This window comes from Endocarpon pusillum (assembly GCF_000464535.1).
Source record: "Endocarpon pusillum Z07020 unplaced genomic scaffold scaffold2274, whole genome shotgun sequence".
Taxonomy (NCBI): Eukaryota; Fungi; Ascomycota; class Eurotiomycetes; order Verrucariales; family Verrucariaceae; genus Endocarpon; species Endocarpon pusillum.
Genome location: NW_006916172.1, coordinates 294 through 23,511, shown reverse-complemented (window position 1 = coordinate 23,511; position 23,218 = coordinate 294). Strand labels below are relative to the sequence as shown.

The 23,218-nt window shown below is 46.4% G+C and overlaps 7 protein-coding genes across 7 annotated transcripts; 2 read left to right on the top strand and 5 right to left on the bottom strand.

The window, feature by feature from the left end:
* Window positions 1–606: 606 nt before the first annotated feature.
* EPUS_04760 (uncharacterized protein) lies at window positions 607–4,544 on the bottom strand (the record flags this gene model as incomplete). Its single annotated transcript, XM_007803404.1, has 3 exons — window positions 607–2,358; window positions 2,425–3,988; window positions 4,048–4,544. The coding sequence occupies 3 exons, from the start codon at window positions 4,542–4,544 to the stop codon at window positions 607–609; spliced, it is 3,813 nt and encodes a 1,270-aa protein (XP_007801595.1).
* Window positions 4,545–9,846: 5,302 nt separating this feature from the next.
* On the top strand, window positions 9,847–12,197 carry EPUS_04759 (uncharacterized protein; the record flags this gene model as incomplete). Its single annotated transcript, XM_007803403.1, has 5 exons — window positions 9,847–10,412; window positions 10,477–10,513; window positions 10,566–11,393; window positions 11,446–11,539; window positions 11,674–12,197. The coding sequence occupies 5 exons, from the start codon at window positions 9,847–9,849 to the stop codon at window positions 12,195–12,197; spliced, it is 2,049 nt and encodes a 682-aa protein (XP_007801594.1).
* Window positions 12,198–13,965: 1,768 nt separating this feature from the next.
* EPUS_04758 (uncharacterized protein) lies at window positions 13,966–14,440 on the bottom strand (the record flags this gene model as incomplete). Its single annotated transcript, XM_007803402.1, has 2 exons — window positions 13,966–14,204; window positions 14,254–14,440. 2 exons carry the CDS (start codon window positions 14,438–14,440, stop codon window positions 13,966–13,968), a joined length of 426 nt encoding a protein of 141 aa, XP_007801593.1.
* Window positions 14,441–15,798: 1,358 nt separating this feature from the next.
* Window positions 15,799–17,797, top strand: EPUS_04757 (uncharacterized protein; the record flags this gene model as incomplete). Its single annotated transcript, XM_007803401.1, has 3 exons — window positions 15,799–16,095; window positions 16,142–16,510; window positions 16,559–17,797. 3 exons carry the CDS (start codon window positions 15,799–15,801, stop codon window positions 17,795–17,797), a joined length of 1,905 nt encoding a protein of 634 aa, XP_007801592.1.
* A 1,009-nt stretch (window positions 17,798–18,806) lies between these two features.
* Window positions 18,807–19,217, bottom strand: EPUS_04756 (uncharacterized protein; the record flags this gene model as incomplete). The annotated part of the gene is made up of 1 exon (XM_007803400.1): window positions 18,807–19,217. One exon carries the CDS (start codon window positions 19,215–19,217, stop codon window positions 18,807–18,809), a length of 411 nt encoding a protein of 136 aa, XP_007801591.1.
* A 974-nt stretch (window positions 19,218–20,191) lies between these two features.
* Window positions 20,192–20,953, bottom strand: EPUS_04755 (uncharacterized protein; the record flags this gene model as incomplete). Its single annotated transcript, XM_007803399.1, has 1 exon — window positions 20,192–20,953. One exon carries the CDS (start codon window positions 20,951–20,953, stop codon window positions 20,192–20,194), a length of 762 nt encoding a protein of 253 aa, XP_007801590.1.
* Window positions 20,954–21,276: 323 nt separating this feature from the next.
* EPUS_04754 (uncharacterized protein) lies at window positions 21,277–22,860 on the bottom strand (the record flags this gene model as incomplete). Its single annotated transcript, XM_007803398.1, has 1 exon — window positions 21,277–22,860. The coding sequence occupies one exon, from the start codon at window positions 22,858–22,860 to the stop codon at window positions 21,277–21,279; it is 1,584 nt and encodes a 527-aa protein (XP_007801589.1).
* Between the last annotated feature and the right edge of the window lie 358 nt (window positions 22,861–23,218).

Here is a 23,218-nt window from a genome sequence, read left to right as displayed (position 1 = left end):
TGACAAGGTGTCATAGTGCAAAGGGGTCCCCGAAGCCCGTGGGACACCGTGAATTTTGTTACGGTTGAATGCTTTCTTCTACCTACTGCTCTCCATTCCTTGTCCCCTCCACCAAAACAAGGACAATCTAGAAGCTGAACTTATTGTCAGTGCTGACCACATTCGACGCATTGCCATCCATGTATACCCTCCACATCTTCAGAAGCCAACCTTATCAGAACAAAAGCGTATAGACATCTCCCGTCGCCCTCTCCCTACCCAGTTAAACCCTCTCCTCGCTCAAAATAGGCATCACATCATCACTTGCTCTCCCACCTATCCATTTGCTCTCCGCTGCACAGAGCACCATAACTACCATTTCATTTCCTGTGACTCCGGACTGACGTGCTGAGAGCGTATACCCTAGAGAGGGTAAATGATGCTCTGTCCAGGCTATCGGAGGTCTACTATTAATTAGTGATGAGGCACGGCTTCTTCGCATGTTTGAAAACAGGTACAGTAGTGGGTTCGGTCAGTACTGTTGGCATTTTGTGGGAGAGGCTGCAGCTAAACCTGCCACAGATACATATAACCCTTTCACATGTTCACTCTCTACGTTCCCCTTACTCACACTTGCCCTGATTTCCATCTCAAGCGGCGCCTTGTTGTCGTTGGAAGGTTCCCCAGGGAATGCACCAACGGTTCCCTCTCAATGCCCACATGGACGGCACCGTCCGTGCCCACAAACTTCCCAAAGCCAAATCTCTTATCACTCTTCTGCAGCCGGCGCACGATTTCTTCCGGCGGCAGAGATGTCTCCGTGTCCTCTCCAAGCTCCTGAGCGAACTGGCTGGCTGCGAAGAATGCGACGTTATTGGCTATGCTGGTGGGCATCCGGGGCAAGAACGGCTTCGGTATCCGCAGATAGATGTTCAGAATAACGACGATATCGATGCAAAGGACGACGACTGCAATCTTGTACATTGTACCCGAGAGGAATACGCGGTTAACAACAAGAAGTTTGTGGCCTTCGACCTGGAGAGGCTCAGACAACTTCAGAAAGGCGTCGCTGTTGACTGCTAATGTCAAAGCAAATAGACGTCTGATGACATCGCTAACTTGATAGCCAAGCTCAGTGGCGTCCGGCAAGGGGTCAGCAGGGTTAAGAAGAGAATCGGATTGAGCAATCTTTGAAATGAAAAAGGACACCCAATCTCTTGCACGAGTATCATTATGCCACGTGATCGAGTCGCCAGGATAATCTAGAGCACGCTTCAACACTCGGAAGACATCTGCGATTGAATCATCCATTGCAAAGGTTGAATTGGGCAATTCCACAGCGTTCAAGACTTGGCCGCTTGGGTCAACTGTGAGGTTGTAAACGGCGGAGTAAGTGCTGAACTTGCAGCCAAGAACCAGTTTCTCAAGATGAACCGATGTCGTGTTTGCTGAGGGACCAGTGGTGTAACCAAGGTTCTCAGTGAGAGCGGGCCCGTTGACAATTGAGAGCTTGTCGTGTAACGTGATGTTTGCCCTCACCCAGAAGCCTACAAAGCGGTCTGCACATCCAAATCGATTCTTGTATTCGACAATGCTAAAACCTGGGATTGGCGTCATGAAAGTGTCAATTGCATTTCGGCCCGCAGAATTTCCAGACGCGAAGATTTGGGTGGTAGGGTGATTGCCATCAGAGAACGTCACAGTCCCGTCGGCCATTCCCATTGGGGGAAAGCATTGAACCTCTGTGCCATTGGGTAAAGTCTCCCTTGTCTGAAATCTTATCTGTGTTGCGTCCGAATTGAGCGAGAAGTCATAAGTGTAATTGCTTGAGGACTCCGTGAGAGCAGTACAATCGGTGGTGCCCTCGAATCCCAAAGTGGACAAGTTGTAGTTCGACGAATCATTCTGAGCACCTGTGATATTGAGTGGGAGGTAGTATCGATCATTCGTTGTCCAGGGTGGCAAGGAAGTGCCTGCCGTAACGTTTGATAGTAAGAGCTGAATAGGTTCCCCGTTGCCGCTTGCGACGCCGAATTCAACGCTTCCCAGGGAGTCAACGATGGAACGATTGAGTCTGGGGGAGTGAACCTGGACTGCTTCAAACTCTACAGGTATTACGGTTTCCCGAATGACAAAGACACCGCTTAAAGCTATGGTTAGAATATTTGCTAGGATGGTGGTAAAGCTTAAGCTTGCGAGCCGAAAGTGTCCATGCCGAATGGCCGCGCCAGCAGTGAGTTGGGGAGGCAAGGAGGTATATTTCTGCAGAAGGGTCCGAGACGCTTTTGCGGATCCGTTTCGGAGGTCTTCAAATGGCTGGAGGAAGCAGAGGTAACGGCACACAACAACGAGAAATGGCTCGATAAGAGTGCCAAAGATCTGTCACTATCTTAGTCAACTGTCGGTACAGCACAGGAGGCGAAAAGGATTGAGAGCGAATCTTACTGTAGGTAAGTAATTAAGAACGATCTGCTGGGTAATGATCCTATTGGACGGGAGTGCGAGTCCCTTGTTGGCACGCGTCCATGTCTCCAAGAAGATCAACGCTGCTAAGGCAAGGCACAGCACCAACAAAAAGCCAAAGCCAGTTGAGAGCTTAAGCTCCCTTGGCCACACATAATTTAAGTGGACCTGCTCCTGCGTTCGAGCCCTGTCTTTGATAAGTCCTCTCCCTTTAGTCGATCCCTGCACGGCATCTTGTTCGTCCACAGAATCTAGCGATAACGACAGATATCCACCGTGATTTTGCAGTGTAGCTTGCCGGCATCTTAGACGTGATACTAAGTCTGGTTCTCTGTCCAAGGGCTTGAAGTATTCGAGGAAGTTATGGCGTGATGCAAGGGCGACCAGAAACGCGATGGAGTTTGGACCAGATCCGAATGGCAAGAACTTTTTGTAATACCAGCCCGCAAGGAGGACATTTAGCAAGACGACCATCCCAAGAACTGCCTGGACAGAATATGTAATACCTCGGACCAACTGTATGGCTTGAAGCGAAGAGGTAATAACAGCAGGATGAGTACTTCCAGCTTCTCCTTCACCGTCCGCCATCATGCTAATAGCAAGGGCAAAAAGCAATTGCTGAGCGTTACGAGAGGCAGCGTCAATTGCTCCAGTATCGGTGACAAAGCGATCGAAAGTCAGATTGTGGCTGCCAATTGCGATATCCGCCAGGATAGAAGCCAGTGGTGGATACCCACGTTGTCGCTCTCGGAAGTCGTGGTTTAACATAGTGATTTCGGACACGTCAAATGGGCGCGGCACCTTTTCTTGTAGAGATGTGAAGTTTGTCGGAAAGCCGGGCGGGTTTGGCGGGGAGCCTTTCGTAACAACAAGCTCGAAAAGAGTAGCATTGAAAACATCGTCAGGGACGGCAGTTTCTGGCCCCTGGGGTATGGTTTCTAGGACCCTTGCGTCGGGGATGGACACATTTGCTTGCACAGGCTGTGAATAGTATCTTGTCGTACAGAATCTGGCAGTGAATTTCGGATGGGATTCGTTGGTTGAGGCCCGCGGATATTGCCACACAATGAAGTATTTTTTACACAGCAATGTCACGAAGCCATTCTGGTTGTTGGCCCTCGTCGTTTCATTGCAACCCTCGCCATCATCGACCACCAAAGTCCCAGAAACCGCCTTTGGTGGAGAGAAAACAGAGGCCGGAGCAAAACAGTCCAAATCCGCACGATACAGCGTGGTGTTCGCGACCAGTGTCACATTGCCGCCTTGTGTCCGGGGCTCACGCCAGGAGAAGGGAGTAAGGGCGAATTCTGGCTGAGTGAATGGCGGTAGCTGCTGCCCAAGCCATGTCACACCGTATGCTGTGTTGAGAAGACTACCATCCAAGGACCGGGACTGCAGTGATGGAGGTAGTAGGCGAGCTGGTGGTGAGACAAAGACATTCTGAGTTGTGGTGACTGGGCCTATGTTGAAGATGCCGCTTTGGAGGGGAGTCACCACCCAGAGCACGAGGACCATGGTAAGTGACGCAGATACGACAGCCCATTGCCTGATGACTCGGGTCAGTTGCTGGATTATCAAGCAGGGTGGCTTATCACCCATACCTACCTCCTTTTCGCGGCCCTAATTGGTACCCATGCAAGAAACTCAACCGGATATTCCAATACGAGTGAGCAGCAGGCTTTCTTTGTCCTGTTGCCAATCAACTCAAACCATGGCTGCAGCCTTTTGACATCAAGATCGATCCAGCTCCACCATGTTGAGTACACAACAGCGAGCAAGGTAGGAAAAGTCAGGAACAGAAAGTTCCACCCAGTGGAGAACGCATCCCTCTTAGTTGCGAAGATGATCCCATGGTTTGCGTCACTATATCGCTGGAGAAACTCCAAAATGCCAATAATCCCGAGAGTAAACAATGCGGTTGACAAAAGAGTGACTGGATGTAAGGTCCACGGTCGCCATTTCTTGCCGACAACATGGTGATTCATACATCTTACCTGGGCACGAGCTTCTTTGGCTTCCGACTGTGATCCTTCAGAGGGAGGGCTGCGAATAAATGGGACATCTGAGGGAGAATGATGAAGGTGTACAGTTGTGATACTCATGGCAGATGAGAAAGCAGGAACATAAGAAATCGGCAACACGTAGGTTGAACAGCAAAATTTGAGAGAGTGAGTTCCTTGAAGATGCAGTTGGGCTATGTGTTCAGTCTGCTTGAGTCAAGCTGGGAGAGGCTGCGCCATGCCTGCGGCCGCTTCGCGACAGCATGAGCAACCAACTCGCTGCAGCGCCTACATTGATCATCTCGTTCGACGGGATGCTAAAGGTCTGGAGGCGGCCTCGGAGGGTTTTGGGGGCGATGAATCCTGTGTGCGTCCTGTTTTGCGCGAGGCCGCCAGCCAAGGTAGCATAGGCTAACCCCCTAGTAATCTTGCGCGAAATCTCCCCCATTAATGCTTAGTGACAAGAGGCACGTGACCTTTGACTCTCCCCACCAGTACTAGTAGTACTAGTAGTACTCCGTACTCTGCGTCAGGGTGCCGGGGGTGTCCAGACCACATCGGGTCAGGCGCCGCCCGTCACCGCTTGCCGCTTTTATCTTTCGGCGATTGCCGTGTCGCTCGTCTATATATTGGTCACCGCCCCCCCCCGACCACGACAGCGCCGACTCTACATGCGACCTCCAGTGACCATCACGCCGCTTTGTCCGCCCGTCCCCCAACCGTGTCAGCTGGCGACCATCACGCCGCTTTGTCCGCCCGTCCCCCAACCGTGTCAGCTGGCGGCTGCGCCCCCGGGGCTGGCATTCCTAGCCGCCGCGGGCTGGCACCAGCTCCATGTCGGCCAGAGTTCGACCCTCGTGATTCGCCTGTATCTTCCATGTTAACCGATGATGCTGACGATGACGCCAACGGTCTTATCTAGCGACTGGGCCAGGCGTCTCCGGTCCTTGCGGAGGTGCCGGGTTCACCACCGCTCACTTCTCGCTGACAGCTAACACAAGCGACGCAAACTATCTGGCCCCGAGATCACCTTGCCAATCAGAAAAATACCGCAGCCGTCGACAACGCTGTGGCATCACTTCTTCATCCCTCGCATAGGGGCCCCGGCCAACTGACATTGCGACGAAGCCAACCAGGAAGGGCCCTCGAACCATCTTGAATGTGGTGCCGCAGCCGGTCGCCAACGCCATGTAGCAGTTACAAGAGAGATACTACCTATCTGAAACCATGACATGGCCGTGGGAAGATCGTACAGCTCATTTGTTGCTTTCCTGGTCGGTCGATCCAACCATTGGCTTGGCTGTTGAGGCGGTCTGTGTGATGGCGTCTACATCGGCATTCTACCCTCGGTGTCTCACCTCTTTATAGGACCCCTCAATTAACATCTCCCTTGCCTGAGGCACTGGCAACATCTTGGCGGAATCCCGTATCGTGGCCTCTCCCTCTCCCCCTTGGTGATTGTGATATGTCGATCCTTAGAGACCCTATATCGGCTGACGTGACGCTGTGATAGGATTAATAATGAAAGGCTGTGGTATTAGCTATTTCACTTGATAGCGGCGCAGCAATGACCAAGAAGGCCCAGAATGTGTCCGATAAGACACAATATAGGTGCGTGATAGAGCTAGTAGGTGAAATGTCTCGCTAGGGCTATATAGAGATCTACTTTATTACCTTAATCCCATCATCTTGTATAGTAGGCCCAAAGTCGGATTGTTTAGTCGGTTACAAGGTTTATGCAGGGTAAGCCGTTGCAATCACATTTCTGTTATCTAATCACTTTCATAGAAAAGCGGCGTTATAGGTATTAGGAGTTAAGCATATAAATACGTTATATAGCATGAGAATGGCGGCCTCTATATTTGCGTGGACACCCTCGCCTAATCGCTCACAAGTGTAAATTGAATCGTCCTCTACTATGCTACTTATGCTGTTAACAGGCTATGCGGATTGTATCATTTCTTGGTTCTATGGGCTGATTTCCTTTTCATCCTAGATAGCTACGTATAAGACTGCAAGTTGCTAACTTAACGCGCCCTTCTGAAAATATATTCAAAGTCCTTACCGGCGGCGATGGCGGATCGTTTTCTCAGGGGTTGATCTCTGGCGGGCTTTTTACAAGCTAGTTAATAAGTAGTAGTCATTGTCCTCCTACAGAAATAAAGCATTATCATGGATTATACGACCCGAAGTTAGGTCTGGTAAAGCTATATACTAATATCTAGTCGCAAGCTTCCACGATTAATATTGAAGAACAAGACTTGACCGTCTCTACATCCTATAGTAAGCTGATCTTTATTAATATTATAATATCGTGCCCCAGATTCTGAGGGAAGCCAAAGGATAGCTGCCGTCCTATAATAGATCCACCAGTTATATATATAGAGGTTATACATAGCTTTTACTTCTTTGGTCAGTCAGTTAATAGTAGAGTTAACTATAAAGGAGCCATAGTTTGTTGTAAGAGAAGTACTGTTGGTGGAGAATTGTAGTTTAAACACTCTGTCCAAGGTATTGATTTCTTAGTATATGCTATATCTAAGATGCTGTTTGATAGAGTTCTTAAGCTACTTTAATAAATTGAGAAATTAGTTAACGTTCTATATCTTGATTATATTATTCCCTGACCCTGCTAACACAATCTGCCTACTATTAGGCAAGAATACTACAGCACTAACTGTTCTTAAGTGGCCTTTTAACGTCTTGATTACCTTGCCTGTGCTTACGTCCCATAACTTAATTGTTTTGTCCCCTGACCCTGATATAATCCGCTTATTATTAGGCGAGAACGCTATAATACTGACTTACCTTGAGTAGCCTTTTAATATCTTAATTATCTTGCCTATGCTTATATTCTATACCTTGATTATTTCGTCCTCTGACTCTAATATAATCAGCCTATTATTAGGCGAGAATGTTATAGTACTGACTTACTCTGAGTAGCCTTTTAATATTTAGATTACCTTGTCTGTGCTTACGTCCTATACCTTAATTATTCTGTCTCCTAACCCTACTAGATGTCCTACGACGGTTTCGTAGAACCAATCATGTCAACATTGTCATCTGAGCTATTGAGAGCTGCACACATATCCACTCCGCGGGCAAGCAGGGGTGTAGAATGCCTTAATTAGCGCTGTCGATTGCTGCGGGGTAGGTCAAAATGTCAACAAATGCCCTATTCGAGCGAATTGAGGGTGTATTATCTAGCAATTGACTCCAATTAAGTAGTGATAGTTTACCCAGCATTCTCCTTTGATACATAGCCAAACGTAGCATTTTAAGCACTTGTAATGGGTCTTTAAGCCTCCTAAAATAGCTGTAGAAATGCTATTATTAACTGACCCTGTAATATCCGTTCCAAATTTGCATTTAGGCGCTCTTTTACGTGTATAGCCTGGCGGATAAAGCTTTCTCTATTAGCACCGCCCGTAGAACTTCTTTTGTATATATTTGTAGTATTGTTAAAATATTATAGGGGGTAGAAGAGATGATTTTTCTTCCTCCTTAGTTTTATTATTCAAATATAGCAATTAAGTATATAGGGTGTTTATAAAGTCTCTATAGCCGCAGTAAGTTATTGAATCGTATTATATAGAACTCTATTTCTATAGCAAAAACGCGTTAATATAAACAACGTCAACAAGGAAGTAGAATAAGGCCTACTAAGTATAATAATTCTGTTTTTGATAATACATAAAGTTTGTTTATAAGGCATCTGCTTAATCTACGCCCTTTATATAGTGGTTGTAATCATTAATAACCACTAGGATAAAGAGTTCCTTAAAGAGTTGGCCCTTAAATATAGGATTAAGAATATATATATTTTTAGAGGAGATTTTAGGGCATCTACAGAGACGTTAAATTTGATCTTCTATGCGATAAATGCTATAAGCTATTAAAATAGCTATAACAGACTTGTTATCTTGCCAAACGAAGTATAGAGTATTCTTATTAATGACTTCTATTATTATAGAATCTTATAAAAGATTATTATTATTATCAAGATAGCTTTAAAGACGTTGGAGTATATCTATAGCCTTTTTGTAAATAGTACCTATATAATAAATCTCTATTATTAAAAGACACTATATAACAAGTATATTAAGAAATAGATCATTAAGATAGATACAGAATTAGTGCTATTTTAATAGCTGGCTTGCAAGTCATAAAATAAAAGCAAATATAGATGTTAAAAGAGCGCTTTTTTCAATAGTTTCGCCTATGATTTAAATGCTTTAAGGCTAGCGTATTTATTAGTCTTTTGAAAACGTCTTAACGCCCTCTACTCTTAAATGAAATAGTTAAGTCTAGATATAGCCATAATTACTAATATATTATAGCTTATAGCCTGTATTAATTAGTTTGTTCTTGATTTTAATAGTATCCTTCAAACGGCCCTTAAATGTCATTATAGCTTTATTAATAGCGATATCAAAAGAGAGAGTATAAGCATTTTAACAGGCAGTTCGAATAAGGTTAGAAATACGCTAAATTTAATAAAACTAGGGCACATTTAGAGGCGGTAAGACAGTATTTTCGTTGTTAAGATTAAAAAAACGATGTATTTATTAAAATCGCTTTATATCTATAAACTGATCTATTTTATATACCGTCTAGTAATTATCTCGAACTAGTAATAAATATAAACTAAAGTAGAGATTAATATTAAGATAAACACATATTTCTGCTGATATAGTAGGTTTTCAGGAGCAGTGAGGGCGAATAGAGAAAGGAGGACTTCAAAGATAGAATTTGGCGTATAAATTAGTCTCTTAAGAGAGAATTTCAACTATAGAATCGCTGAAAAAAAGCTTAAAAAAGCCTGATTCTGATAGATTAGTATATAAAGAATATCTTGCTCGATTTTAAATATAATTAGCTTGAAATTAAGGGAGTTCTATTGAGATTAATATAGAAGGTTTATTTATATATTCCGGCGCTATAGTAATCACTGCTAAGGCCTGATTAACGTTATTTCGATCAACGTTTTTAGGGTTAATTCTGCGTCGTTTGGACTGGTTGTTAGCTTGAGAGAATCGCGGAGGTGAGCTTGATCTATATCTTAAAGGGATCTAAATATCTCTGCGTGGTCGTAGCATTGTTTGTGGTTGAAAATTCAAACGAAAAGTGAGCTGCGGAGAGATGCGCCGATCAAATGCGGCTCAAAACCTTAATATGGGGCATTCTACGCTAATTGAGGCATTGCCCGCGGGGTGGATAGAGATAGAATCGCAGCAAAGCAAGCTCAGCCCCTCAGCCCCGCATGTGCATAATGTTTCAAATTTCCCTCAAATCACGAACATTTGTCCAGCAAGTCATAAGAGGCTCTAGGACGCAGATAGAGGGCTGAGCGCTGCGCACCTGTACTCCTGGCAAGAGTTACGCTATGTACAAAAAGCTCACTATGCGCCGCCCGAAACACGACAGAAGCAACTTTGCGGAAATCGAAATGAAAGAGCGTAAGAAGAGCAAGAAAGACAGCATAATTGGCGGTCAGAATCTGGAAACGCTACTTGCATCGACGTCGCTCATAGGACCCTTGGTAGCGCTCACTGCAGTGTTGATCGGCCTCGTTATCGATCGCAGAATGTCAGACAACAACTCAACATATTCACTTGACAATCACACAGCATTGCCGCTTGGAACTGCTTACTTTGTAAACTGTTCCTCAACAACACTCGTCTATATCGCCTCTCTGTCATCAACACTCGCGACTCTTTTGATCGGACCAGCTATGCTGCTTTTCTCGTTTTCTTTGGCGCGTGACATTGGAAAAAATTCTGATGAAGGAGCAATATCGAAGCTGCCATCTCCATATCAACTAGAATTGCTAATAAGACTTATCGATGGAAAATTGATGGTGCTCTGGTCCTACCTACTATACATCTGTGGAAGGAGAGGGCGTAGGATAAACATCGTGCCCGTCCTCTGGCACGCATGTTCAATGCTAGTGGCTTTGGTACTGCTAGCGTAAGTATCTGCTGTTTGCACCACGCTCATGTCTTAGATCCAACAACTTTGCTGATCGTCTCAGGATATTAACATCTTTGGCCGATCTCTGGCTGCACCTGGTGAGCATTCTGGCTATACCCATCGATTGACAACCGTGCTGACCCCAAGAAGGGCACAAAGTCGGTATTGTATCTCGAGCTCAGACCTGAGCAACTTACTCCAGATCTCAATCCAGGGCGAGCACTCCACCCAAGTTGCTTGGACGGTTCTGGTGATTATCGTGCGCCGAAAGCTTGCATCATCCGACGCGGAGACGCAGTGAAAACACCAACTCTCGTCAATCGAACTGAATTTGTCATGACCGCGACGAATTATTCTAAGATCAACCAAATTTACATGAGCGATGGTTTCACTCTCCTTGGCCCTTCTAATCCTCCGATTGACCTTGATTTTCAAGCGGATACTTTCGGTTCGCAAACCTCGTGTCGGCCGGTTACCGGCCTTTGCGGTGCCAATAATACGAAAGGCGTACGACGTGACAAGCCTAGTGACTACAACTTCGCATGTAACGCCTCTGTCGCTGGTCTGAATATGACTGGGAATTTCTTAAGGGTGCTTGCACCAGCGACGGGCGATTCGATCGAGCTAAATGTGACCGACGGCAGTGATGGCCAGAAAGTAGAAGATGGATTCTCGCCAGCGTTCTTCGTCCTGGGTGGAAATACGATTGCTAGAAACACATATGCCATCGGTTTTCAATACTTCCATGACAGACAGAAGCTTCTCCAACGTGAAACGCCCGATTCATATTACGGGTTGAGCTGGGACGATGCGAAAGACTCTCATCTGCATTGGGCAGTAGTCTGGCGTACAGATTTTGATTCTTCGTTCGCAAGTTATGGGGAAGGAGACAATAATCCGAACGATGTATCAGCGGTCGGAATCATGAATGGAGGATCGCAAGGCATTTTGTCATGTGACACGAACATATATGAACTTGTAAGTGCTAGCCTATTTTGCATAATATCGAGTATTGAGTTGACTTTGCAAGACGTATGCCTTCGTCAACAACTCCATGAGGATAGTCAGCTCACGGACACCACGCACCAACGCTTCTATCCCGTTTAAGGTTGGGATCACAGCTTGTATGTACTACGTCCTCTCTTGCCTCATCGTCATTGCAGTATGTTCCCAATGGTCACAAGTCCTCCGAGGCAGATGTACCACCTGAGCACCAGCTTCCTCGGTTACAAGTTTACTGACTTCAACTTCTACGCAGCATGGTCATACCAGCAACTTCAGAGCGGCGTCGGGAATAGCTTCGTGGCCGCAGACTCCTCGGCAGACTTTGCTGCAAGATTCGCTGCGATTTTCGATCAGACCCTCTTATCGATCCCTGCAGGTGTCATGCAATCTCGCCCTCCCCTGAACGTTTCCCGTCGCGTAACAACCCAAGTTACTCGCGTTCCTAGGCCTCCATTTGTGTTACTTGTCCTTCTCAACCTACTCCACGCTCTCGTAAGTATTGTGCTTACGGCGAGTGCGGTCATGGCTATCGCAAAGGGAAGAGGCGTACGAGATGCGCAGGTACGGTTGAGTTTGGCAGCCATTGTGGCGGAGAGATTTGAGAATCCGGCGCTGGGAGATGACGCGAGGGAAATAGATGAATTATATGCAGAGCGACGGGGACTAGCTACTAGAAAGGTGACGCTGCAGCGGAGGAATGAAGGCGGGAGAAGGTATGGGCTTGTTGTTGACCAGGGGACTGGAGAGGAGAGCATTCCTCTACAATCAACAAGATAACACTTTTGTTGCGGTAATAAGCTTAGAAATGCGGGCCGCGGGAATCCTCTTTGAGTTTAGTTGGCAAATAAGCAGTGTTTTAGGGCGCCAAGGCTGCAGAACTCTTGCTAAGCCGTACCCTATCAAAATCTCAAATGCGCAGAATTGGCACGTAGAAATGCACAAAACTAGCACGTAGAAATACGTAAAATTAGTACGTAGAGATACGCAGTCTATTTCTATTTCTATTTCTATTTCTACTTTTTTTTATTCCAATTTTGGAATAGTTACCACTAGTTATCATTATCATCTTTTCATCTCTCTAATGTGAAAGGACCGCCAAGCTCATGGGATTGGTTGTTATGTTGTTAAGCTTAAAATGCGGCCCGCGGGAATCAGTGTTATAATTGGTAGAAACTCTGCATTCCTGCCTTCTGAGTTTAGTTGGTAAATAAGCGGTGTTTTAGGGCGCCAAGGCTGCAGAACTCTTGCCAAGCCGTACCCCATCAAAATTTTGAATGCTCACTCCAGAATGCGCACATAGAGCTGCGCAGGGCATGCAGAGCTGCGCAGGGCACGCAGAGCTACGCAGAATTGGTATACAGAGCTGCGCAGGGTACGCAGAGATGCGCAGAATTAGCACACAGAGCTGCGCAGGGCACGCAGAGCTGCGCAGGGCACGCAGAGATGCGCAGAATTGGCACACAGAGATACGTAGAATTGGTACACAGAGCTGGCACACAGAACTGGCACACAGAACTGGCACGTAGAACTGCGTAGAATTGGCACACAGAACTACATAGAATTGGCATGCAGAACTGCGTAGAATTGGCACACAGAACTGCGCAGAATTGGCATGCAGAACTGCGTAGAATTGGCGCACAGAATTAGCGCACAGAACTGCGTAGAATTAGCGCACAGAACTGCGCAGAATTGGCACGCAGAACTGCGTAGAATTGGCATACAGAGATACGTAGAATTAGCACACAGAGCTGGCATGCAGAACTGGCACACAGAACTACGTAGAATTGGCGCACAGAACTGGCACACAGAACTGCGTAGAATTGGCGCACAGAGATGCGCAGAATTAGTACACAGAGCTGGCACGCAGAACTGGCACGCAGAACTACGTAGAATTGGCGCACAGAACTGGCACACAGAACTGCGTAGAATTGGCGCACAGAGATGCGCAGAATTGCCACGTAGAAATACGCACAGAAATGCGTAGAATTGGCACGCAGAGATACGCAGATTTGGTATACAGATTTGGCACATAGAGATACGCAGATTTAGAACACAAATTAAAAAAAACTACTTTCTATTATATCTCGCTTAATTTTAAAGATAATAACTTGAACAATTATATTCGAATAGGGCTAATTTAGGGCTATCTATATATAATAAGATTATTAAAATATCTATTAAATTAAAAAAGAAAAAGCTGATTTTATATTTAAGGGCTAGAAAGCTATTATTATTGATATCTTGATTAATTAGAGAGTAGTAAGATTAAAAAGAAATGTGAGAGTTTACCGTCCGGTTGTCTTAGGGTATAGTGATAGGCCGCAAATCCCACTACTGCGTACAGTAATGAGTCATTTTCAAGAGCAAGATCTATAAGTTCGGTGTGGAGAAAGTCGTTGTTGTCAAGTTTGAAAAAACAGTGGTAAGAGGTCATTGAGTCCTTGCTGGTACTGGAGGTACTTTTGCAAGTCTGGCGATAAATGACCCCATCGAGACGGGCGCGGGGTACGTTCTGGGGCACTGATCATTGATGAAGAGTTTAGTGTTACGCTGTGAAGAGATGAAGGAGGTGTTTTCCAAAGTCGGCTGGAACCAGTTCAGTGCTATCGTCAACCACAGATTCATCCTTCGAGTTCAGGCCTTTAAGGATGTTGCATGCCAAAGTCGTTGCCAACTGTGCTTCGGGCCCCAATATCTGCGGAGGTGGGGTTGCAGAATCATGAGACAGAAGTTCGCTTGAGGGGTACAACTCGCTAGGGTACGACATTGCCGACCAGCGGGAGACTGTGAACTTTTCAGTCTCCCGATCAAATTATCACTGATACTTTCTTACCCTGAGACATCGCAGCAGACCTGTGGAAAGAACTTCTGGAGAAGACGCTGGCTTTGGATTCGGACCTCGTTGTCCACATGTATCTCAGGGCAGCATTGCTGGTAATCGGCTGAACAGCGGAAGAACCATTGGCAATGACAGTCAGGGAGCGTGAACGGTGTGATGCTGCTGAAGTGCACCGCAGCATAGTGATTGCCGTCAACTTTTGCTTTAAGGAAGATAGAATTCGTCCTATGTAGAGCCAAAGCAGGCTTTACTTTCGAACCACGGCCGAGCAAGTCTCGCGTGTCGCAAACTAACATGTTGTGTGAAACAGGAGTGGAAGTCATAGTTGTAACTATTATCAAGCTGCTTCCAAAGCTCATCAGGGGGGAGGTATTGGAGTTCAATCATCAGCAGCACTCTTCCAAATACGGTAAACTGACTGTCAGATGAAATGGTCACGTGATGCCAAGCCCGCAGCCTGCCTGCGCCTGCGCCTGCGCCCCGCGCCTGCGGTACCGACAAAAGGAATTGCAAATGAGACCAGATTCGATACACAGTGGCTGATTCTGAGAAATGGATGCGACAGTGAGGTTGACCCACTGCTATGAAGCGAGACAGGTCTCGCCTCATCCACAAATACTGTTTGAGTGCGTTTCGTGGAGTATGGTTGGTCTCTGCGCAACAGCTACTTTTGGAGCACTTTTAGTACATAAATAGACAAGCCCTCCCATAGCTATGGAGAGAATCAGACATCAATTACCCATCCAATAGTGACCTTCCTGCTACTAAGCATCTGACACTGACCAGGGGGTGGCCATAAACTAGCAAAATGGCCACTCCCCGGTCGAGTTCAAGGCGCGATGCTGATCAAAGTCCCCTTAGCGTGGGCCGAAGGCTGCGACACCACTAATCGCTTCTCTTAGTACGAATTCAGACCCCAGACGACTCCGTGATAATGGATAAGCAACCTTCTGTTGCCTTGTTTTCTTCCCACCTTTGCTCCTTCTCATTTATATGTGGCGGGCTCGAAGTACCCCAATAAAACGGCAAATGTATGCACTCCACTCCAAGAAAGTCGACGGCGTCATATTACTATGACATTCCCGATCCGCCGCACCCAACCGAGAGCTTGCTACCGACATTCTATCACAATCACATCATTAGCGCAAAAACATAACATCCCTGAGCTGACAGTTCGATTACTACGATATGTCTCTACTACGTACAATCACAATTAAATCCCTTTTGGGGAATTCCTCCCCGGATCCACGACGACCCAAGGAGGGTAGAGCAAGGAATCTCAGCTAAAAGGAAAGCTTATGGCAACTCGCCCATCACAGCACAATGAACGACGATCGTGTGGGAACCTCACGTCAGGATGGCTGCTAACAAAGCTACGTAAACGAAGTGAGGAAGGGACGACATGTTTGCAGCTATTTGAGCATGTTTATATATTTCATGTAGAGAGGAAACTTTCAGTTGCCTTCTTTTCCCACCGCTTTTCGGACTGGTTGCCTTCTGACTGCTTCTCGAGCAGAATTCATTTGCTGTCTGCGGACCATGGATCGCATCTTTGCTATTGCTGCATACTCTTTGGCCGAACTCATTTGTTTCTTTGTTGGGATCATTCTTGGGATCACTCGCTATTACAATGGGTTGCGTTTCCACAATATCTACAAATTCTCCCTTTCAACAAAACAATTCGTCGGAGAGTTTCTCGTTTTCGTACTCGCTGAAGGCCTCATCGGTTGCCTCATTGGGCTCTGCGAAAGGCAGAAATTCAAGCCTGCACCGACGTCACTTCAACCAATTATTGGGTTGCTAGTATCAACATTGCTTATTGGTTTGATCTGTGAGGTTTGTGTGATTTACCCTCCTGCTGGAAGTTACTGATGGCATCCAGGTCTACATTCGGTGGAACCTTCACTGGAAGTCTTTACAGACTTTTCTAGCATCTCGCCCGCTTTCTGTCTTTGTTGCAGCCCTCTATCTTATCATCATCCTTGTCTTGGTCCCCTTAGGTCTCTGGTTGTTGCTTTCTAGATACAACGAGCCTGTTGGACGCGTTTTGGTAGCGTTAGGAAGTTTCTTTGTACACCTAACCTTCGTCGTCATTCCTTTATATCTGATGTGGCAATCTCAACGCACACAAAGATTATCGATACCCGTCTGGAAACGGTCTTTCTTATATCCGGGGCTTTTTGGAAGCTTTGTGGGAATAGTAGGTATCGTACTCTCAGTCCGTCTTCATCAACTGCATCTGTTCTTTCTGGTAAGCAAATGGTCTCAGCTATTTACCGTTCTCACTAATTTTTACCAGGGAGAAAATATCATAACGGCTATCCAACTCATTTCATGGATTCCATTGCTCATTTGGAACTCCCTTGCCAAAGGACGGACAAAGAATGAAGGAGTTAAAGATGAGACTCTAAAGACCCCCCGCTCATGCCTCAAGACCTCCAGTTCATGCGGAACTCTAGATACCACTGGGCGTGATCAACCACAAACTAAAAGAGACGACGATATTCCTTCTGGACAAGGGTCACAGTTGGACGCATTGATACCATTCGAAGACTGGAAAACGGAGGCATCGAACGACGAAAACAATGGTTATTCAATTCTGTCATATCGCCGCTCTGATGGAACAACAACTCACAAGCGGGTATCCATGCCAATGACTCAGTCAAATTCCAGTGAACCGCAACGACTATTACCAGTTCTTCGTCCCGTTCATTTGAAGTCAACGATCGATCACAAGGGTCAGCCTGACAAAGAAGACGAAGAAGACGAAGAACACAAACAAATTCCAATAGCGGGCAATGTTTGTTGCAAATTCGATCAAGGTGTTGATATAAGAAGCAATTGGTTCCCGAATTTGGGACTACGTGGACTTACCACAGTGGAGAAGGTGTCTAAAGTCGAGCTATCCACATTATTAAAGGAGCATGCTCGGGATATGGAGCTGGCTAATCCATGGGATGAAGAATTTCACAATTTTACTGACGATGGCCCTGCACCCTGGCTTGACTCACAAACGGATACTCGACAATGCATTCTCACACTCTTTCACCTTTTGAGACGTGGTTGCGAATACTCTTCATTGAGTTATTCAAGAGTCTCTCTGGCATTCGAGAAGACAATGCAACACATGGGAGACATCCTTCAAGAATCATTCACAGATACGGAACAGCCGGTGGCCGGAGTGTTGTGCTCAGCATCCACAGGTTACAACTGCAAAACGGTTCTCAACGTTTTAATCATGTTCATGACTATTGGAGCAAGGTTCATGATTCAGGATTACTGTGGTCAGGTGGTGATGGGCAGTCTTGAACACGTCCAAGAGCACTCCGATGACATGGTGGATTTGTATTTTGAAGTCAGTGACGGTCCCTCTGTCATTTTTGGAGGTTGGCTTGGATGGCTCCCATTTATGTGGGCAGCCGGTCCGAAGGGACCGAAGATAACCTTATCAGAAGACGGGCTTGCATTACCGCCTTCATGGTTCTTAGGCGAGGCTCCGCATGTCAGCAGCTCTGTGAATTCGGACCGGGATGACTAAGAGGCTATGTCTTTCGAAGTACCTATGGATAGAGTGTCTCAATGCACACTGCTCATATGGCTAGGGTAAATCGCCCGATTAGTTAGGATTAACCGCTACGAGACTTTGCATTTGGTAATTTCTTCGTCAGTGAATGGCTGAACACCTTTTCCAGTCTCTGTTCTAACACGAAACTAAGCTTTGGTCCAGAAGTTACGACTTGCCAGATCAACGTTGCGTTTGCTGGAATAAAAGTTTAGCGTTACCCCTATCAAGGTGATGTTCGGCTCCCTGCCACAGTTGACGAAGTAGGTCACTCCACAGATTTATCGGTCATATAATGCTCAATAGTGAAAAGTGTGCGAGTTCTTATTACCGGGACGTGGAACATGTCCCGAGAGGGATGACTATTGCAAATTAATCACCTCTTACGGAGTACCTGGTGGATTGACCCGGTGTCAACAGCCATTCACTGTTTCCCAGTTTCGTGTCTCTTTGGAATAATCTCACTCCCTCTTCTCACTTGTCCCCGCCACAATTTTACTTGTCACAGTCTTACCCTGGATGTCTGGCTGGCTATGTGGGCTGATATGGATGATCTCGACAAAGACTAGATGGTAAAGCGTAAGAGGTATTCGTGCCTCCAGCCGAATTTTATTGAGGCTGGCTTCCTTAGTGAATCGTTTTTGGTGCTTCCGTCCGAGATGGGATCAGGTCAGATCATGATCTGCACAGGTGAGGGTCAATTCTCGCTCTTGGTTCTGTGCTTAAGCTAGGTATCTTATGAAGCTGCCTCTGCTCGTGGGGAAATGATCAATGCTTTCCTAACACTCCTGACAAAGAGGCACCGTGTTAGCAGATAACCTCTACGACGCCTGATCTGCCACTTTTGAAAAGGAGGATCAGGAATCACCATCGTACGAGATTGTCTCAATCGAGCGAACAGCTTCGTATTCTGTAGTAAACGTCCATGTCTGTTACATCACAAACCCCGCAGGCGCGATCTAATATTATTGCTGTCAGATAAATATTATACTATGTAGTAGTATCGCCATCCTGGCTGCAGTGCTAACGCTTTATTTGGTGATAGCAGCTTTGGTCCATGTCTTTCTAGGCTAATATCACCGCAAATCTGCTCATACGCCCTCTTTTCCTCCTCTGATGGAGGTTGAAGGACGAGGTCGTCCGGGCCTGGGGTCACTGTTGATGCTGAGGATTGGGATCTAGTTACTGTACCAGTTCGAGGAACCATGCGTGGCATGGGTTTTGGGCCTGCGTCTATGTCGGACGGGGGAGTCGGATATGGTGGCTCTGCCAGTGGCTCTTCCAAGCCTTTTACTATGCCCAAAATCTTGTGGTAGGCGGCTTTGCGTAGTAGCTCCTGTTCCCAGTCCTCCCAGTGATCTGCCTTTTCGAGGGAGAGTTTCCGTTCGGTAGACATAGTGATTGAGGTATTTGGATCGTGATTTCCTAATTAGGAATAGCTCAATTGAAAGAGTAAGGAAGTAAGGAAGTCAGGAAAGATAGCTCTTCTGCACAGCAGTTGAGGCTTCTCGTGAATCGTGAATCGTTCTTATAATTGTCAGATGCTTAGTAGCAGGAAGGGCACAAATGGATGGGTAATTGATGTCTGATTCTTCCTCCATAGCTATGGGAGGGCTTGTCTATTTATGTCCTGACAGTGCTCAAAAACAGCTCTTGCGCAAAGGCCAACAATATTCCACGAAACGCACTCAAGACAGTATTTGTGGATGAAGCGAAACCTGTCTCGCCTCATAGCAGTGGGTCAAACCTCACTGTCGCATCCATTTCTCAGAATCAGCCACTGTGTATCGAATCTGGTCTCATTTGCAATTCCTTTCGCTGGTACCGCAGCCGCCGACCGCGGGCGCAGGCGCAGGCAGCCTGCGGGCTTGGCATCACGTGACCATTTCATCCGACAACGAGCGGTTTGTCTTCGGGGAGCACAGTTCGGATAAATGTGGGCCGAGGCTTGGCGTGACTTAGCGGGGCTTGCCTCACCCAAATTACTATGCGAGTCTACCAAACACGCCTTGGTGTTGATTTTAACCAACTGTCAATCAATTTTTATTCTCGACATTGCTGTTAATATAGAAAAGCTCATTGCCATCATAAAATCAAACCAACAGCTGGTTTACAATTCTACTAGTCGCGTTTGGGACGACCCCGTGACCTCATTCTCTATGGCCGCGGCCATGCCCACGGCCACGTCCTTGTGCCCCTGTGCCTCGTTTAGGCGCGTTCTCTTGGCAAGTGGCCTTCAACGTAGCTGTTCTCTTTCGGCCACGGCTTGAGTACGTAACCGGCGTTGCCGTTGATAGGGCCGCTGGCGCGGTTGAAGTAGGAGGTAGCTCATCCCACTCATCCTTATTCTCCTCCCTCTCTTCTTCTTCTTCATCCTGTGGTAGTGGGAGTGGTGGTGACGGTGGGGACGGCGTACCAGGGAGGGCGTTTGAAGAAATGGGACGAGGGAAAGGGGATAGCTGACGGCGGCGGATGAGGAGGAGGAGGAGGCGAAGTCATCTTGCACTTCCACTTTCTCTCCCTCTCCGATCTCTCTGTCCCTGGCCTCGCCGCCCTTGTTATTCCAGCGAACTCAGGCATCAATGACCAGAGTGGGGGGGCAGTACCGCCTGAATTAAACAATTGTCGGCCTTCGCTTTCCATAATTTCTAATTCCAAAGGATCGGCATCATCAATAACAGGAGGAGTTCTTTCTCGCTTGTCCTCATCCTCATCTGAATCCGGTTGAGGTGGAGATGATTCTCGAGCCTGTGCTTTATCCAACAATGCTTGTGTCTTATCTAACAATGCTTGTGTCTCTTGAGAGTACTGATATGGTTGAACTGGCGGTAGTAGAGGAGGACGATGAGAGATAGTGGCGGTGGCAGAGGATTGATAAGGACGCTGATCATTATCCTTATTATTCTCGAAATTAGTTGTTAACAGTGCCTTTGCGTGTTTATTCTCTCGTCGACGTGTCTGTCTTTGTATCTCTTTCGTCCTCTCTCTTGACTGTGCCAGCTCCCTTCTCTCTCTTTTAACTGCATCCTCCTCTGCCATCTCTGGCCCAGTTAAGAGCCTCTGACTGCCGCTTGTATAACCATCACGGTTCTTCTTTCTCCTCCATCCTGAGCTCTTGACCACATCCGGCATGCTTATAGGGAGCTTTCCCTGCTGAAGCCCTCGTCCAAAATCAACTATGTCTTGTTGGGTTTGAGTAACAGCTTCATCAAACTGATACCGATCGTAGCTATTAAGATCATCTCTGATTGATAGAGCCTCTTGACCCAGACGAGTGATTTGGTTACGACCTGAAGATGTCGGCCGTGGCTGTGGCCGTGCAGGAGAAAGAGGTATCTCAATTGTATGAAATGATGGCATCCAGCCAGTAATTTGAATTGGCAGACGAATATGAGTCCACCATCGTGGGTGAAATAATGACGTAGGGATAGGATCGCCACGGAGATATGGGAGGATCAGAAGTGCTTACAGGGAAGGCCATATCGTAAAATTAATTCACAACTGTTGCAGGGAATATCAAGGACAGATTGAAGAGTACCCTTAGAGTGTTCATATTTTGTGATCTCCCATTCTGTCGTTATTTGATCAATTGCATAGCAAGTAACAGAGTCAGCGAGCTTGCTGAAAGGGTACTGATCAAGCGTACGAGGTAACTTGCCACCACTAGCTGCCTCCTTAAGAGTTAGATCGCGAGTCTTTCGTTGAATCGTTTCAGCAAGACGACGACAGGCCCCCTCAATAGTAAGGTTCTTGTGAAGATCTCCTGTCGTAACTGGATGAATACTCTCAGAGCGTTGATTAGAGAATGCCCCTAGGTTTGGTAGCTTGCGTGTGTAAGCTCGTAAAAATTGTCTCTCTTTTGGTTGCCAATAATCTGAGAGATAACTGATCTCTTTTTGGCGAAGCATGCTGTGAAGCTCTTGACGAGCTACTTCAATATCAGCCTCCTTACTCTTAATGAATCTCCATACAAGATCATGTATTTTTTTCCGCTGTTCAACAGGGTACCTTTCATCCGCTACCCTCTTCTTAATATTCTGTACAACGTGCCAGTCACAAAACTGGAGAGTTGTTGTTACTGGTAGTGAGAGAGGGACTGCAGCTTTCAGACCGCCAGCTTGATCGCTAATAATAACGCGCGGCAGTGGAATAGATGAGATAAAGATTCGCTTTTTTAAGCTCTTAAAGATGAATTCAAAGCTCACTGCCGCCTCTGAACGAGCAAATGAAAGAGAGCTTACGAAAGTTAACCCGCAGTTAGAGATACCAGCAGTAACAATAAGCACCAAATTCAGAGAGTTGGTATGAAAGGTACCGTCAATGAGCATCACAAAATCTGCAGAAAACTGTTGCGCAAGCTCTATTTGCTCTGGGAGACTGAACCATATCTGTTGTAACTGCTGACCTACAACAGTGTCGTCATCAGCGAAATTATCCCCTATACAAGCATCCCAGATAAAGCCTAGCTCATCAAGAGCTGCAAGAAGACCGTTGAACTCATCTACTTGAGCAGAGATCCTTCTATCTCGAATGTTGTAATAACTTTTCCGATTAAGAGAGAAGCCACTCTGTTCAAGGACTCGAACAGCCTTTGAGTACGAGATATTTGCAGAGCGAAGAGATGAAGCTAACTCCACCGCAGGCTGATAGTCAGGAAGTGTCTTCTCATGTTGCTTATACCTCAGTGGGTTCGCAGCTAGCGTATGATTATGTTCTGGTTCCTTCTTGATATATAGAACATAGCCCCATCTGTTAGATCCACGTTTCCCAAGCTGTTTATAAGAGAGACGGATAGAATATAGACAGTTGCGAGCATTGATAGATGTGCTCTCTTGCTTTCGTCGACTGGTTATCTTACCCTCATCATCACGTTCAACATGATCCTCTAGCTGACGTGTGTTTTTACTAGCTGCCCCATGATGAATACAGAGAAAGATGGCCCGCTTCTTCTCACTACCACTGCGCCGAACAATAGCAAAACCCTGCGATAAGGCCCAATCCTGTAAACGCGCAGTGCAGAGCTCAATGTTGTCAAACATCTCGCCATCCTCGGGCTTTGTCAAGTAGGAGGCAGGCAGTGACTACACATATGCCTCGAGGCGTGCCTTGATATGGGCAGGGCAGTCAATATGCGCGGTCCATTGAGATTGAGACATTGTGTGTGGGAAAAAGAAGCCCTGGTTCCCGATACAGCTATCGAAGATGCCCTATACGAGAAATTATCGACAGCGAGATCAGATACCACAAGAGGATTGAGATGACAGAGTGTGGGAATATACAGGAATACTTCATACAAATTACTATGTGCGAATCCAGGCGCGGCCCGAAGATTATCCGAACTGTGCTCCCCGAAGACAAACCGGCCCGAAGATTACCCGAACTGTTCTTTTGAACTGT